Source organism: Medicago sativa, chromosome 6 (genome assembly GCF_051527215.1).
Source record: "Medicago sativa cultivar Bolivia chromosome 6, Bolivia_mono, whole genome shotgun sequence".
Taxonomy (NCBI): domain Eukaryota; kingdom Viridiplantae; phylum Streptophyta; class Magnoliopsida; order Fabales; family Fabaceae; genus Medicago; species Medicago sativa.
The window spans coordinates 10,094,693-10,112,131 of record NC_140754.1 but is presented as its reverse complement, the minus strand read 5'-3'; the positions used below and the strand labels follow the sequence as shown (position 1 = coordinate 10,112,131).

The window sequence follows — 17,439 nt, the reverse complement described above, 5'->3', positions numbered from 1 at the left end:
AGCTTATTTGTGCTAAACAGCTTATTCAAAACAACTTATTTATACAAAACAGCTTATTTGTGCAAAACAGCTTATTCAAAACAACTTATTTATACAAAACAGCTTATTCCGATTAATTTTAAAAACCAACTTATTCAAAATAGCTTATTTATGCAAAACAGCTTATTCGAAACAACTTATTAGGATCACTTTTTTTTAAAACCGCTTATTCAAAACAGCTTATTTATGCAAAACAGCTTATTTGTTCAAAACAGCTTATTCAAAACAGCTTATTTATACAAAACAGCTTATTCCGATTTCATTTTAAAAAACAACTTATTCAAAACAACTTATTTATGCAAAACAACATATTTATGCAAAACAACTTATTCAAAACAGCTTATTTATGCAAAACAGCTTATTCGAAACAACTTATTTATACAAAATAGCTTAATTGTGCAAAACAACTTATTCAAAACAACTTATTTATACAAAATAGCTTATTTGTGCAAAACAGCTTATTCAAACAGCTTATTTATATAAAACAACTTATTCCGATTTCATTTTAAAAAACAACTTATTCAAAACAACTTATTTATGCAAAACAACATATTTATGCAAAACAACTTATTCAAAACAGCTTATTTATGCAAAACAGCTTATTTGAAACAACTTATTTATACAAAAGAGCTTATTTGTGCTAAACAGCTTATTCAAAACAACTTATTTATACAAAACAGCTTATTTGTGCAAAACAGCTTATTCAAAACAACTTATTTATACAAAAGAGCTTATTCCGATTAATTTTAAAAACCAACTTATTCAAAATAGCTTATTTATGCAAAAAGCTTATTCGAAACAACTTATTAGGATCACTTTTTTTAAAACCGCTTATTCAAAACAGCTTATTTTTGCAAAACAGCTTATTTGTTCAAAACAGCTTATTCAAAACAGCTTATTTATACAAAACAGCTTATTCCGATTTCATTTTAAAAAACAACTTATTCAAAACAACTTATTTATGCAAAACAACGTATTTATGCAAAACAACTTATTCAAAACAACTTATTTATGCAAAACAACATATTTATGCAAAACAACTTATTCAAAACAGCTCATTTATGCAAAACAGCTTATTCGAAACAACTTATTTATACAAAATAGCTTAATTGTGCAAAACAACTTATTCAAAACAACTTATTTATACAAAATAGCTTATTTGTGCAAAACAGCTTATTCAAACAGCTTATTTATATAAAACAACTTATTCCGATTTCATTTTAAAAAACAACTTATTCAAAACAACTTATTTATGCAAAACAACATATTTATGCAAAACAACTTATTCAAAACAGCTTATTTATGCAAAACAGCTTATTTGAAACAACTTATTTATACAAAAGAGCTTATTTGTGCTAAACAGCTTATTCAAAACAACTTATTTATACAAAACAGCTTATTTGTGCAAAACAGCTTATTCAAAACAACTTATTTATACAAAATAGCTTATTCCGATTAATTTTAAAAACCAACTTATTCAAAATAGCTTATTTATGCAAAACAGCTTATTCGAAACAACTTATTAGGATCACTTTTTTTAAAACCGCTTATTCAAAACAGCTTATTTATGCAAAACAGCTTATTTGTTCAAAACAGCTTATTCAAAACAGCTTATTTATACAAAACAGCTTATTCCGATTTCATTTTAAAAAACAACTTATTCAAAACAACTTATTTATGCAAAACAACATATTTATGCAAAACAACTTATTCAAAACAGCTTATTTATGCAAAACAGCTTATTCGAAACAACTTATTTATAAAAAATAGCTTATTTGTGCAAAACAACTTATTCAAAACAACTTATTTATACAAAATAGCTTATTTGTGCAAAACAGCTTATTCAAAACAGCTTATTTATACAAAACAACTTATTCCGATTTCATTTTAAAAAACAACTTATTCAAAACAACTTATTTATGCAAAACAACATATTTATGCAAAACAACTTATTCAAAACAGCTTATTTATGCAAAACAGCTTATTTGAAACAACTTATTTATACAAAAGAGCTTATTTGTGCTAAACAGCTTATTCAAAACAACTTATTTATACAAAACAGCTTATTTGTGCAAAACAGCTTATTCAAAACAACTTATTTATACAAAACAGCTCATTCCGATTAATTTTAAAAACCAACTTATTCAAAATAGCTTATTTATGCAAAACAGCTTATTCGAAACAACTTATTAGGATCACTTTTTTTAAAACCGCTTATTCAAAACAGCTTATTTATGCAAAACAGCTTATTTGTTCAAAACAGCTTATTCAAAACAGCTTATTTATACAAAACAGCTTATTCCGATTTCATTTTAAAAAACAACTTATTCAAAACAACTTATTTATGCAAAACAACATATTTATGCAAAACAACTTATTCAAAACAGCTTATTTATGCAAAACAGCTTATTCGAAACAACTTATTTATACAAAATAGCTTAATTGTGCAAAACAACTTATTCAAAACAACTTATTTATACAAAATAGCTTATTTGTGCAAAACAGCTTATTCAAACAGCTTATTTATATAAAACAACTTATTCCGATTTCATTTTAAAAAACAACTTATTCAAAACAACTTATTTATGCAAAACAACATATTTATGCAAAACAACTTATTCAAAACAGCTTATTTATTCAAAACAGCTTATTTGAAACAACTTATTTATACAAAAGAGCTTATTTGTGCTAAACAGCTTATTCAAAACAACTTATTTATACAAAACAACTTATTTGTGCAAAACAGCTTATTCAAAACAACTTATTTATACAAAACAGCTTATTCCGATTAATTTTAAAAACCAACTTATTCAAAATAGCTTATTTATGCAAAAAGCTTATTCGAAACAACTTATTAGGATCACTTTTTTTAAAACCGCTTATTCAAAACAGCTTATTTTTGCAAAACAGCTTATTTGTTCAAAACAGCTTATTCAAAACAGCTTATTTATACAAAACAGCTTATTCCGATTTCATTTTAAAAAACAACTTATTCAAAACAACTTATTTATGCAAAACAACGTATTTATGCAAAACAACTTATTCAAAACAGCTTATTTATGCAAAACAGCTTATTCGAAACAACTTATTTATACAAAATAGCTTATTTGTGCAAAACAACTTATTCAAAACAACTTATTTATACAAAACAGCTTATTTGTGCAAAACAGCTTATTCAAAACAGCTTATTTATACAAAACAACTTATTCCGATTTCATTTTAAAAAACAACTTATTCAAAACAACTTATTTATGCAAAACAACATATTTATGCAAAACAACTTATTCAAAACAGCTTATTTATGCAAAACAGCTTATTCGAAACAACTTATTATACAAAAGAGCTTATTTGTGCAAAACAGCTTATTCAAAACAACTTATTTATACAAAACAGCTTATTCAAAACAGCTTATTTATACAAAACAGCTTATTCCAATTTCATTTTAAAAACAACTTATTCAAAACAACTTATGTATGCAAAACAACATATTTATGCAAAACAACTTAGTCAAAACAGTTTATTTGTGCAAAAGAGCTTATTCGAAACAACTTATTTATACAAAACAGCGTATTTGTGCAAAACAGCTTATTCAAAACAACTTATTTATACAAAACTGCTTATTCGAAACAACTTATTTATACAAAATAGCTTATTTGTGCAAAACAACTTATTCAAAACAACTTATTTATACAAAACAGCTTATTTGTGCAAAACAGCTATTTTGCACAAAATAAGCTATTTTGCACAAAATAAGCTATTTTGCACAAACAGCTTATTCGATTCCTAGGTCGCCGATCCCAAACGGAATTGCAGATCATCCCTATTCTTCTGAGGTATGTGTGTATTGTAATTCGTGACAAGTTTGCGTGATTGTGAATTTGTAGAGATTTCAATTTTGAATTGCGGAACGCTATGCGTGAAATCGTGTAGATTTATAATTATGAAGATGTGGTTACTGATTGCAAATCTCACAAGGTTGTTATTAAAGGAGAAAAAGCGGATCCATTGAAGGTTCTTGAAAGAGTTCAGAGGAAGAGTCATAGACAAGTTGAGCTTCTTTCTCCGATCCCAAAACCACCTTCAGAACAAGAGAAAAAAATTGAAGAGAAAGAGAAACCTAAGCCAGAGGAAGAAAAGAAAGCTGAAGAGGTTAATTAATTATTTTTTTTCTTTTTAAATTTATCTGAATCTATGATGGATCATTTTTATTTTATTATATGGTGCAACCAAAGGTTATGATAGTGATTCTGAAAGTTCACATGTATTGTGAAGCTTGTTCACAAGAAATCAAGAGACGCATTGAGAAAATCAAAGGTATGTTACTGTGTTCTGTTTTGATTGAAATTCATATTTTCTTCACTTTTATTTCATTCACTTGTTTTGGTTCAATTCTCAGGTCCCATCCTTTCAGGAATTTGTCAACTGTTACTACCGATGATTTTGTGTTTGAATTCGAATCTTGCTATGATTTTCAATTTTGGTTACATATAGATGATGGGTTTGATTGGTTTGGTGATGAAGTTTGCTGGAGATTTTCAAGTTCCTTTACATTCTTGATTTTTGGAAGAAAAAGGACGACGTTGATTGTGAAAGGACGACGTTGAAGAGGAGGAGAATTGGGAGTAATGAGTTGGAGGGATTAGGGATTGATTTGAATTTGGGAAAATTGATGATGGACTTGGTTTGAGAAATTGTCGAAATCAAATTGGGAATTTTCCTGAGAATTGTGATTCTGTTGCTAAGAATTCAAAGTTGGTGCCTGAATCTGATGGTTTTGAAAATGTTCTGTTATGGTTAGAAAATTCCATATGTTTTTTATTTTTGATTGTGATATGCACCATGTTGGATCAAAGAAAACCATTAAGTACATCTAATGGTTTTGGAGTACAACTCACATAAACCATTTCCACAGCAAAATGGTTTTGGAGTACAACTCACAGAAACCATACCCATAGCAAAACCATTAAACAATTAGTTTGGTTTCGTGTAGAACACTATCAAAACCATTAAACCACACTTATGGTTTCAGTAATAGTTTTTATTTAAAATCATTTGTCAATAATAATTTTCACTATTCTTTTATTTTATTTAGCATTTGACAATTATTTTTCTTTCACATACAAGTCTATTAAAACCATTAAAGCGCGATTATATTTAGACAAAGTCAGAAATTCGTTTTACAACGTAAGAAATAAAAGAGAGATGACGAGGCTTTACAAAAAAGTGGTTACTTATTGATTAATTCACATTAGGTTATAAGTGTGTACTATTAAGTGGTTACTTAATAATGATTTAAATGTTTATCACAATTTTTTTATTACAAAACCATTTTCACTGGAATTGGGAAATGATTCGATGTGAAATCTGTTGGTATAAGCTGGAATTCGGATTTGATGAATTATTGAGAATGTTGTGATGAATTGTGTTGTTTATGATCAATCCGGTTCGGATCTGGTGTTAGCATTACTCACGGAAACCATTTGCAAGATGGTTTTAGAGTCTAACTCACGGAAACCATTTTCACTGCAAAATGGTTTTGGAGTACAACTCACGGAAACCATTTTCACTGCAAAATGGTTTTGGAGTACAACTCACGGAAACCATTTCCACAGCAAAATGGTTTTGAAACCAACTCACAGAAACCATAGCCATAGCAAAACCATTAGACAATTATTTTGGTTTCTCATAGAAGAATATCAAAACCATTAAACCATAATTATGGTTTCAGTAATAATTTCAGTGTATAACATCTTAATCATTATTCAAAACTATCTAACAATAATAATTTCATTAAAAATCGTTACACATTTATCTTGGTTTCACATACATGATTATCAAAACCATTAAACCATAATTATGGTTTCAGTAATAATTTCAGTGTATAACATGTTAAACAACGTTCCAGTAAAGAAACTCATAATCCATACTCATTTCTCTCTCTAACTCATAAAAAGCTTATTCAAAACAGCTTATTTTGTGCAAAATAGTTGTTTTGCACAAACAAGCTGTTTTGTATAAATAAGCTGTTTTGAATAAGCTGTTTTGCACAAATAAGCTATTTTATATAAATAAGTTGTTTCGAATAAGCTGTTTTGCACAAATAAGCTATTTTGTATAAATAAGTTGTTTCAAATAAGCTGTTTTGCATAAATAAGCTGTTTTGAATAAGTTGTTTTGCATAAATATGTTGTTTTGCATATATAAGTTGTTTTGAATAAGTTGTTTTTTAAAATGAAATCAGAATAAGCTGTTTTGTATAAATAAGCTGTTTTGCACAAATAAGCTGTTTTGTATAAATAAGTTGTTTTGAATAAGCTGTTTTGCACAAATAAGCTATTTTGTATAAATAAGTTGTTTCGAATAAGCTGTTTTGCATAAATAAGCTGTTTTGAATAAGTTGTTTTGCGTAAATGTGTTGTTTTGCATATAAGCTGTTTTGAATAAGCTATTTTGTATAAATAAGTTGTTTCAAATAAGCTGTTTTGCATAAATAAGCTGTTTTGAATAAGTTGTTTTGCATAAATATGTTGTTTTGCATATATAAGTTGTTTTGAATAAGTTGTTTTTTAAAATGAAATCAGAATAAGCTGTTTTGTATAAATAAGCTGTTTTGCACAAATAAGCTGTTTTGTATAAATAAGTTGTTTTGAATAAGCTGTTTTGCACAAATAAGCTATTTTGTATAAATAAGTTGTTTTGAATAAGTTGTTTTTTAAAATGAAATCGGAATAAGCTGTTTTGTATAAATAAGTTGTTTTGCACAAATAAGCTGTTTTGTATAAATAAGTTGTTTTGATTAAGCTGTTTTGCACAAATAAGCTATTTTGTATAAATAAGTTGGTTCGAATAAGCTGTTTTGCATAAATAAGCTGTTTTGAATAAGTTGTTTTTGCATAAGTATGTTGTTTTGCATAAATAAGTTGTTTTGAATAAGTTATTTTTTAAAATGAAATCGGAATAAGTTGTTTTGTATAAATAAGCTGTTTTGAATAAGCTGTTTTGCACAAATAAGTTGTTTTGTATAAATAAGCTGTTTTGAATAAGCTGTTTTGCACAAATAAGTTGTTTTGTATAAATAAGTTGTTTTGAATAAGCTGTTTTGCATAAATAAGCTGTTTTGAATAAGTTGTTTTGCATAAATATGTTGTTTTGCATATATAAGTTGTTTTGAATAAGTTGTTTTTTAAAATGAAATTGGAATAAGTTGTTTTGTATAAATAAGCTGTTTTGTATAAATAAGTTGTTTTGAATAAGCTGTTTTGCACAAATAAGCTATTTTGTATAAATAAGTTGTTTCGAATAAGCTGTTTTGCATAAATAAGCTGTTTTGAATAAGTTGTTTTGCATAAATATGTTGTTTTGCATCAATAAGTTGTTTTGAATAAGTTGTTTTTTAAAATGAAATCGGAATAAGTTGTTTTGTATAAATAAGATGTTTTGAATAAGCTGTTTCTCACAAATAAGTTGTTTTGTATAAATAAGTTGTTTCGAATAAGCTGTTTTGCACATATAAGCTATTTTGTGTAAATAAGTTGTTTCGAATAAGCTGTTTTGCATAAATAAGCTGTTTTGAATAAGTTGTTTTGCATAAATATGTTGTTTTGCATAAATAAGTTGTTTTGAATAAGTTGTTTTTTAAAATGAAATCGGAATAAGCTGTTTTGTATAAATAAGTTGTTTTGCACAAATAAGCTGTTTTGTATAAATAAGTTGTTTCGAATAAGCTGTTTTGCATAAATAAGCTGTTTTGAATAAGTTGTTTTGCATAAATAAGTTGTTTTGTATAAGTTGTTTTTTAAAATGAAATCGGAATAAGCTGTTTTGTATAAACAAGCTGTTTTGCCCAAATAAGTTGTTTTGCATAAATAAGTTGTTTTGAATAAGCGGATTTAAAAAAAGTGATCCTAATAAGTTGTTTCGAATAAGCTGTTTTGCATAAATAAGCTGTTTTGAATAAGTTGCTTTTTAAAATGAGATCGGAATAAGCTGTTTTGCATAAATAAGTTGTTTTGAATAAGCGGTTTTTAAAAAATCATTCTAATAAGTTGTTTTGCATAAATAAACTATTTCGAATAAACTATTTTGCAATTGTTAAGAAAAAAATTATAATATGGAGCTTTAATTTAGTGGGCTTGGTGGGAGCTTTTTTAAGTGGGCTTTGAAATTTGGGGCTCTATTGACACCTCTACTTATTAGAATTAAGCTTTCACTTGAGGTGTAGAAAGCAATTATGTTGGGTGTAGAAAGCAATTATGCACGGTGCATAAGGATCTCCTTATGCACCATAACCACACCCCTAGTTAGGAGGAACGAATCTCAATTGGGTTTTTTTTTTTTTTTTGAGCAACTCAATTGGGTTATTTATTAGGTTGTTTATTTTATTTTTTACTGCATGTTAGTAGCATTTATCTATGTCGCCAACTCACTCACGTTTACCAATAGGCCGGCCATTAGGTTAACATATCGAATCTCACCTTTCTTAGAATGAAAAAGAATGTCGAATCTCAGTCATGTGCTTCTGGGAATGTCGAATCTATTTTTTATTGGGTCATGTTAACCGGTGCCTCCGGGCACTGGTTAAAGAAACTAAAAAAAGAAATTTTAAAATGAAAGTAACATTTTTTATGCTTTTGAAGAGTTGACAACACAAGTTCCAATGTAATATTTATTATTTACTATATTTGACTCCTTAACCGGGGCACTGGTTAACATTAACCTTTTTTATTTCATTTTCTATTCTTTATCTTTAAAAAAAAATGTTAACGAGTGTCTCGGACACTCTTTAAGCATCCAAAGTAATACTAACATTTTATGAAAGTTTATGCATTTATTGCATTGAAAATTGAATTTTTTTTATAATTTCATCATTAGAAATGTTTAAAGAATTCTCCGAAAACACTCGTTAACATGACCTTTTAAAAAAAACTCAATCGCGTGGATGGCTCGCCATAGAGGTAGTCGCTATGAAACTCATACACGTAGTGTGTGTGTGGATGTAAATTTTTAAAAAAATTTGAGTATGATACGGTTGGTTAACATATGTTAGTAAATTTTTTATAATAAAACATATATCTATACTATATAAAAAGAAAACACGTTTAAAATATGAGTTTGAGTTGAATTTTTCATTACTTATTTTACCTTTCGTTTAAACTATTTTATTTACTATTTTATCTTTTAATAATATTATTTTAAATTTTCATAAAAAAATAAATTCTATTAAAATAGGAAATATTTCACTACAATAGGAATAATATTATCAATATTATATATGAAGGGGATATAGATTTTGTGTTGGATTTCTTTATAACTTCAGTTATGCACTCATACAAATTTTCCTATATTAATGTTACATTGTTGGTAATATTAAAAAAGATAAAGATTTATATTACATTTGTTAAATTACAATTATCATTGAAAAAGATAAACATAGTTATTTGGTTTGTTACAATTTGAAAGCCACAAAAATTTGTACTTTTAATTTAAATCAAAATCAAAATTTCGTATAAAATACCGTTCATAATTTACATGTGTTAGCGCAATAAAAAAAGAGAAAATTTTTCATATACACAACCACAAACTAATATTACTTAGACACTCAAACATGAAGTGAAAAAATTAAAGAAAAATTATTTAGTCGATTGACATTATTCAATTGTATTGTCTTTTATTTTTCTTTTGGTTTTGTATGTGTGTCCAAATAATATTTATTTGGGCTTATGACAAAAGAAATATATCTTAAAAAAACATAAAAACGGACACGATTTCACCGGCTAACACAATTGAGATTCGTTCCTCATAACTACGTAAGCACGTGAGTGAGATTCAACATACTTCATTAACCTAATTGGTGCACGTAAGAGAGTTGGTGAAATAGACAACAACGTCCACTATAGTAGTAATATTATTTTTTTCATAAAGTTGACAAAAGAGGCCATCCAATTTGTTTATTTTTTTCATAAAGTGGACGTGGAATCCGATGGATTTTTGATGAGGTAGTGTGATTCGAAGGTGCCACAATGTAATTGGGTCTTCCTACTATCATAGTGCCAGCTTTGAGGGTATTATGTGGTATGCATTATTTTTAACCAGGTCGGCACGACACTGGTTAAAGAAACTAAAAAAAAGTAAGTTTTATAATAAAAATAATATTTTTATGTTTTTGAAAAGTTGACAACATAAGTTCTAATATAATACTTACTACATTTGAATTATGTTTTTAAAAAGTTGACAACATAAGTTCTAATGTAATACTTACTATATTTAAATCTTTAATCGGTGTTCGATCTTTAACCGGTGTCCGGGCCAGGGGTTAAAATTACTCTTATTTATTTCATCATAGAAAAACCCTAATAATAGGAGTTACAAGTCTATAAATTGACAAGCCTCACCTCATCATCAGGTTCATCCCACTATCATGGCATCATTACCATCAACAACATCTATCAAAGTTCATCAAGTTCTTTCTATAGCACCACAAAATGAAACCTCCCCAACCACTTTTCCCTTAACTTTCTTTGACACACTATGGATAAGACAACCACCAGTTGAACGTCTCTTCTTCTATGAACTCCCAAATGTATCAACCACTTCTTTCTTTGATTCCATTCTTCCAAATCTTAAACACTCTCTTGAACTCACACTTCAACACTTCCTCCTTCTTGTTGGTAACATCATATGGCCACAAGATTCACCACATCCCATCATCAACTATGTCCCTAGTGATTCCATTCCCTTAATTGTAGCTGAGTCAAATGAAAATTTCAATCTCTTATGTTCCAATCTTTGTGAAGTTGAAAAAAGAAAACAGTTAATCCCAAGTTTGGAAATTTCACATGAAAAAGCATCAATTATTTCACTACAAGTCACTTTTTTTCCTAACCATGGATTTGGTATTGGTATAACCACACACCATGCAGCTGTTGATGGAAAATCTTCAACTTTGTTTATGAATGCTTGGTCTTATTTTTGTTCCAACCTTGAAAAAAACACACCCTCTATGTTTTTACCTCAAAATCTAACACCTTTTTTTGATAGGTCCATTATAAAAGACCCTTTAGGAATAAATGAAATTCATTCAAAAAAATGGATGAATGTTGGTGGAGAAACAAATAATCGAAGCTTAAAGGTTTGGAAAACAATAAGTGCAACAAATGGTGAAGCAGTCAAAGGTTTGTTTGAATTATCACCTTTGGATATTCAAAAGCTTAAGAAATATGCACAATCTAAGGTTGAAAATAAAAAGGTTTCAACTTTTGCGGTTACATGTGCTTATTTGTTGTCATTAGGGGTTAAAGTTGACCAACAAAAACCCAACAAGGCATTTTTGGTTTTTGGTGTTGATTGTAGGTCACGCTTGGATCCACCAATTAATGCAAATTATTTTGGGAATTGTATTGTGTCAAGATTAGTTGAGCATGAAACTGAGGCATTGTTAGAAGATGGTGGGTTTATTAGTGCTCTTAAAGGGATAATTGATGTGTTAAATGATTTGGAAAATGGTGTGTTAAATGGTTTGGAAAATTGGATGTCAATGATGCAATCTAAAACATCTAGAACGGATGAGACTTATAAGATTTTTTCTATTACCGGGTCACCTAGGTTTGAGGTTTATAGTTTTGATTTTGGGTGGGGTAAGCCTAAGAAAGTTGATGTTACTTCGGTTGATAGACCAGGAGCTTTTTATCTTTCGGGAAATAGGAATAATGATGGTGGAATTGAGATTGGTTTGACTTTGAACAAGCAACAAATGGAGGTTTTTGCTCGACTTTTTGTTCAAGGACTTGAATCCTTGTAAGTTTGAAGGATTTACAACACTCACACATCTTAGATATCAATTTTGTTAGATCGAATTAATGAATGCTAAGCCATGTTCCATCTACTTTTTCTCTCAATGTTTTTCTTTTACAAGAATGGTTTCTCTCAAAATAGATTTTTTTTTAGAGTTTGTTGTGCTCGAAAGGGCCGTGATGCTTGCAGGGGCAGGTGGTCAGTGAATCTGTCTGTGTTGGCGGCAGTTCATACGCCACACAAAAAAAAGTTTGAATTTGATTCATATTTGTCTCTAGTCTAGTTTGATGGTTATGATTGTTGTCTTTTACACGTCACTCTCTTTTTCAATTTGGTTTTGTGCCTCACGTTGGGTTTGTCAGATTGTACTTATGTGTATTTGACCGCAGAGCATTTGTATCTTTATACCACTTTTGTTTAATCACTGCTGTAATATCCTTTATGGTTTGATTATGTAATTGTTGAGTTAGGTTTATGCCCCTTTAGCTTTTGTATTTCCTCTTTTTTTTTTTATATTTTCTTTTGCTTAAAAAAAAGATTTTTTTAACAAAATATGAATTTTAAAGCGGCAAAACGTAAAAAATTAACATTTAATTCATTCCTTGTTAAAAAACTTAAACTTTTGTAAGAGAAAATTTTATAATGAACTAAATTTGACTGTGAAAAAAAAAATCAAAATTTAGAATGATGTATATGAGTTGATTTAAAAGTACAAACCAAAAGTTGTGATAAATTTTGGGACTAAAAATCGAAGAATTTTTTAAGGGAATTAACACAAAAAAATAAAATATTTATAAGGGCCAAAAATATATATAACTTTTTTAAGGGAATTTTTTTTATTATTATCTATACAATATATAAAGAGAATACATAAGTGTGAGCTGAATTTTTCATAATTTACCATTCATTTAAACTATTTTATCCTTTTATAATATTATTTAAATTATTAATTAATAGAACTAAATCAATTAAAATAGAAACTACTTCACTACAATAGGAACAATATTGTACATTATAAAAAAGAGCTTATTTTAATTTGTTTTGAGGTATCTTATTTTAATCATATTTGCCAAACATATTTTATCATAGTATATGTTTAAATTGGTATCCCTTCTTATATACAATTAAGCGTGTGTCCTCGTGAGCTTAGCTCAGTTAGTATAAACAATACATAAAATATGCAACGTCCAGGGTTCAAACCCCGGGCACCACAAAAAAAAAATTACAATTAAGAGTGTGCAAGAGAAACAACAAATAGACGGACACGTTAGTGCCCATTTTTCTGCTAGTAGATGATAAAAGAAGAAGAAGAAAAATACGTTATTGGGATGAAATAAGGAAAAAAAAATCAATTAATCTTCCTAGTAAAAACACATAATTAATTTTGTCATCATGATCAAGGATTAAGTTGATTTTTTTTTTTTGGTATTGGAGGGGGCTAATCCCAAAAGAAGAAAACAACTACAACGAAATTAATCGGAGGAAGACGCAACTCAATTGTCATCATAAGATAAAACTGTAACCACCCTTGGAGGTGGGTGTTCAAAATAAGCGATGTCTAGGTTACTTTTACATCCCATGTTGGCTAGCAAATTTGCACATTTGTTAGCTTTTTGAGATACATGAGTGATCATAATCTTTTAGTTTGACCCATTCAAGATTTCATGTTTGATTCTCACCTATGTCAATTTTGAAGAGCTAGTTTAACTTCTTAAAAAAAAATCTCTTAACCTAACGAGATCAACTCTATGATTTTCTTCATAAGATTTATATCAATCACACTATCATTATTCTCATGCCTTATGTTCTAAACAACTACCAATGAGTCTTGCATGTTCTAAACAACTACCAAAGAGTTTTGCTATGCAAAGACGCTCATAAATTCCCCATAATTCAACCATATAATAATCAGTAGTGACTCCAAGGAATTTCGTGAACCCTTCTAACCATTAGTCATTCATTGACATCTCTCAATATGACAGTAGTACATAATAGCCCTTCTAACCATTTTCTTCATAAGGTTTAACAAACAATAAAATAGCCCCATGCATACAATTGAAAATAAGTATACGGGGGAAGCATATTCCGTTCAGACGATTCAAAATTTGATTTCTACGTTCAAATTTTGTTATTTTTCTATTGAACTTTTGCCGTTTAAAAAAAAAAAAACACATTTAATTCATCTCATGTTAAAAAATTCTAAATTTCAGTAAATATTCTAAACGTGTCTTTGAAAAATCGTTCAAAAATTTAAGAGTTTAGGAATAATTAAACAAATTTAGTTTTAGCATGGATTTAAAATTACATGTAATTTTTTATTTGTAGGAACTAAAAAAGTTATTAAAATTAAGTAATAACTAAACTTAGAAGTTCCTAATTTTATAGGGTCCAAAAACTTATTTAACCCTTAAAAAAATTAGGGTTAATATGTGTTTACCCCCCTGTAATTTGGGCGAGTTTCGGTTTTCCCCCCTGTAAAAAATTTTGTTAAAATTCAGACCCTGTAATTTGAAGATTCCGTCGAAAACCAACCTGGTCGAATCTGGCACACGCCAGGTGCTGATGTGGCGTGCCGTCACCTTTTTATGATGACGTGGCACGCTGACTGTATAATTATTTTATTTTTTTATATTGTACACGTGGCATTTTTTATTTTTTTATTAAAAAAAATATTATTTTTAATTAAAAAAATATTTTTTAAAAAAATTTTTAATAAAAAATGTTTTAAAAAATTTTTAAAAAAAAAAACGAAAAAAACTCTTAACAAATAAAAAAAATGAAAAAAATACCGAAAAATTAATAAAAATGAAAACAAAAATCTGGAAAATTTTAAAAATAAAAAATAAAATCTGGAAAAATTAAAAAAAATGAAAACATTCGGGAAAAAATTAATAAATTTCGAAAAATTCATATTTCCAGATTTTTTCAATACCGCAAAAATGAAAAAAATTCTTTTTTTTTCGGAAAGTACTTGTCTTTCAACCGTATAACATGATTTATATACCGGTGTCAATCAATATACATTGTATCCTGTTATTCGGACATGATTTTTATAAATATGATTAATCTTGAAAATTTTGAAAATGATCAATTTTGATTTTTTTGAAAAAAGATTAATCAGCTCTTTGGGACTGGTTGTTTCTTTTCAAAAATGTCCTCAATTTTCAATACAAATAAAACACGTAATACATCGTAAATATTAAAAAAAATTCCAGATTGTTTTTATTTTTCGAAAAAGAAGTTTTTCAAATTTTCTCAACAAAAAAAAATCTTGAAAATATTTTTATTTTTAAAAATCTGTGTACAAATTTATTTAAAAATTTAGGAAAATTCAGATTTTTTTTCAATTTTTTTTTACGATGTGTTACAAATTTGAGAATATTTTCTTATATTTAAAAATTGAGGATAAAAACAATCTGGAAATTATTTGTATTGAAAATTGAGGATATTTTTGAAAAGTACTTTCTAAAAAAATGAATTTTTTTCATTTTTCCGGTATTGAAAAAAATCTGGAAATATGAATTTTTCGAAATTTATTAATTTTTTCCAGAATGTTTTCATTTTTTTAATTTTTCCAGATTTTATTTTTTATTTTTAAAATTTTCCAGATTTTTTTTTTCATTTTTATTAATTTTTTCGGTATTTTTTCATTTTTTTTTTTGTTAAAATTTTTTTCCCTTTTTTTTAGAAAAAATACTTTTAAAAAAAAAACATTTTTTTAATTAAAAAAATAAAAAATGCCACGTGTACAATATAAAAAAATAAAAATTAAAATAATTATACAGTCAGCGTGCCACGTCATCATAAAAAGGTGACATGGCACGCCATATCAGCACCTGGCGTGTGCCAGATTCGACCAGGGGGTTTTCGACGGAACAAAATTTTTTACAGGGGGGAAAACCGGAACTCGCCCAAATTACAGGGGGTAAACACATATTAACCCAAAAAATTATATTGTTTTAAAATAGTTTGATTAGATTATTTTAATAACCCCGTTAAATCATTTAACGGGGAAATAAATATTTCAAATTGTACATTTCAAATTGTTTATTTGATAATTATTTTCTTATTAAATATTAACAAACCACTACTTTTTCCCTAATATCGCACTATTTTTTATAACCTATTTCTATTTTTTATAAGCTACAGAAAAATAATTGAAGGGTCAAAAAGATAGAAAAACAAAACTAAATTAAAGAGTGTCATGAGATAAAAATCAATTATAAAGAGGGTACTCTTATTCACCATTCAGTCATCCATTCTAACACACAATCAAATTGACTTCTTTTCTTTCTTTTCTTTTTTACCAACAAAAAGAACTTCTTTCCTTTCAAACAAGAAAACAACTTAAATTTTTCATTAATCTGTCAGAAATATTTATTCAACGTCATATCTCTCATTGTTTCTTTTAATAAAACCTAACATTCACTAGACCATGTACAATGGGGAAAAAAAATTCAATAACCTTCAACACCCACTTTTTCAATTCCCAACACTCCACATCATTTTCTCTCTCTTAATTCAACACCCATTCAATTTTTACCACTCCAATAGTTTTCATTCAACACCCTACCCCACCACTTTTTATTTCTTATTCTTATTTAATTTTTGTTTTTATAATTACATAAAATTATAATTATCGATTATAATTAAATTAAAATAATACAAATATTTTTTTTTTAAAAAAACAATATTTTTTTAAATAATTTATTTTTATTTTCTTAACTTAAAATGCAATACAACAAACTAAGCACACTACCAAAAAAAACTAAGCACGCGACACACGAATAGCTTAAAATGCAAGACAACAAACAAGCACACAACACACACGTAATTTATTTAGTACGATACAAATGATCTTCAATTACGAAACATTCCAAACTTTGTCCATATGTGCTTCACTAGACCTGCTTGTAATGCGTGATGAACATTTGGATCACGCAACTCGGATCTAGCACGCACATGATTTACAAAAATGGGTACACCTCGGTCGAGTATGGTTGCGGTGTACTAGATCCACTTCCCTCAGATTGCTCAAAATCGGTCCAACGTTGAGCGTATGTATCTCGTTCATCCTCAACAATCATATTATGTAATATGATGCATGACCTCATGATGATACCCAAATCGGTTATGTCCCACAAGCGAGCTGGTTCACGGATGATTTTAAATCGAGCTTGAAGCACTCCAAAAGCACGTTCGATGTCCTTTCAACATCCCTCTTGATGTTTTGCAAATAACTTATCGGGTTCACTTTGAGGAAGTCTAATCGATTTGACGAAAGTTGGATAAGAAGGGTAGATACCATCAGCTAGATAGTATGTCATATTATAGGGACGTTGATTCACAAAGAAATTCACCCTTGGAGTCTTTCCCTGTTCCACATCATCAAACACTGGTGACCGGTCTAGAACGTTTATATCGTTCAATGTTCCTGGACATCCAAAAAAGGCATGCCAGATCCATAGATCATGAGATGCAACTGCTTCAAGAATAACTATGGTGGTTCCCTTATCCCCCCCTGGTAAATTGACATTCCCATGCTTTAGGACAATTTTTCCACTCCCAGTGCATGCAGTCAATACTCCCGATCATCCCTGGGAACCCCCG

General features: G+C 28.3%; 1 protein-coding gene and 1 long non-coding RNA gene across 2 annotated transcripts; both read left to right on the top strand.

The window, feature by feature from the left end:
* Positions 1 to 4,267: 4,267 nt before the first annotated feature.
* Positions 4,268 to 5,121, top strand: LOC146912707 (uncharacterized). Its single transcript, XR_015016840.1, has 2 exons — positions 4,268 to 4,353; positions 4,436 to 5,121. It is a non-coding gene; the product is annotated as an uncharacterized LOC146912707 (long non-coding RNA).
* Positions 5,122 to 9,769: 4,648 nt separating this feature from the next.
* On the top strand, positions 9,770 to 12,304 carry LOC146912706 (phenolic glucoside malonyltransferase 1-like). Its single transcript, XM_085722204.1, has one exon. It carries the CDS (start codon positions 10,457 to 10,459, stop codon positions 11,834 to 11,836), a length of 1,380 nt encoding a protein of 459 aa, XP_085578330.1. The 5' UTR covers positions 9,770 to 10,456; the 3' UTR covers positions 11,837 to 12,304.
* Positions 12,305 to 17,439: the final 5,135 nt, after the last annotated feature.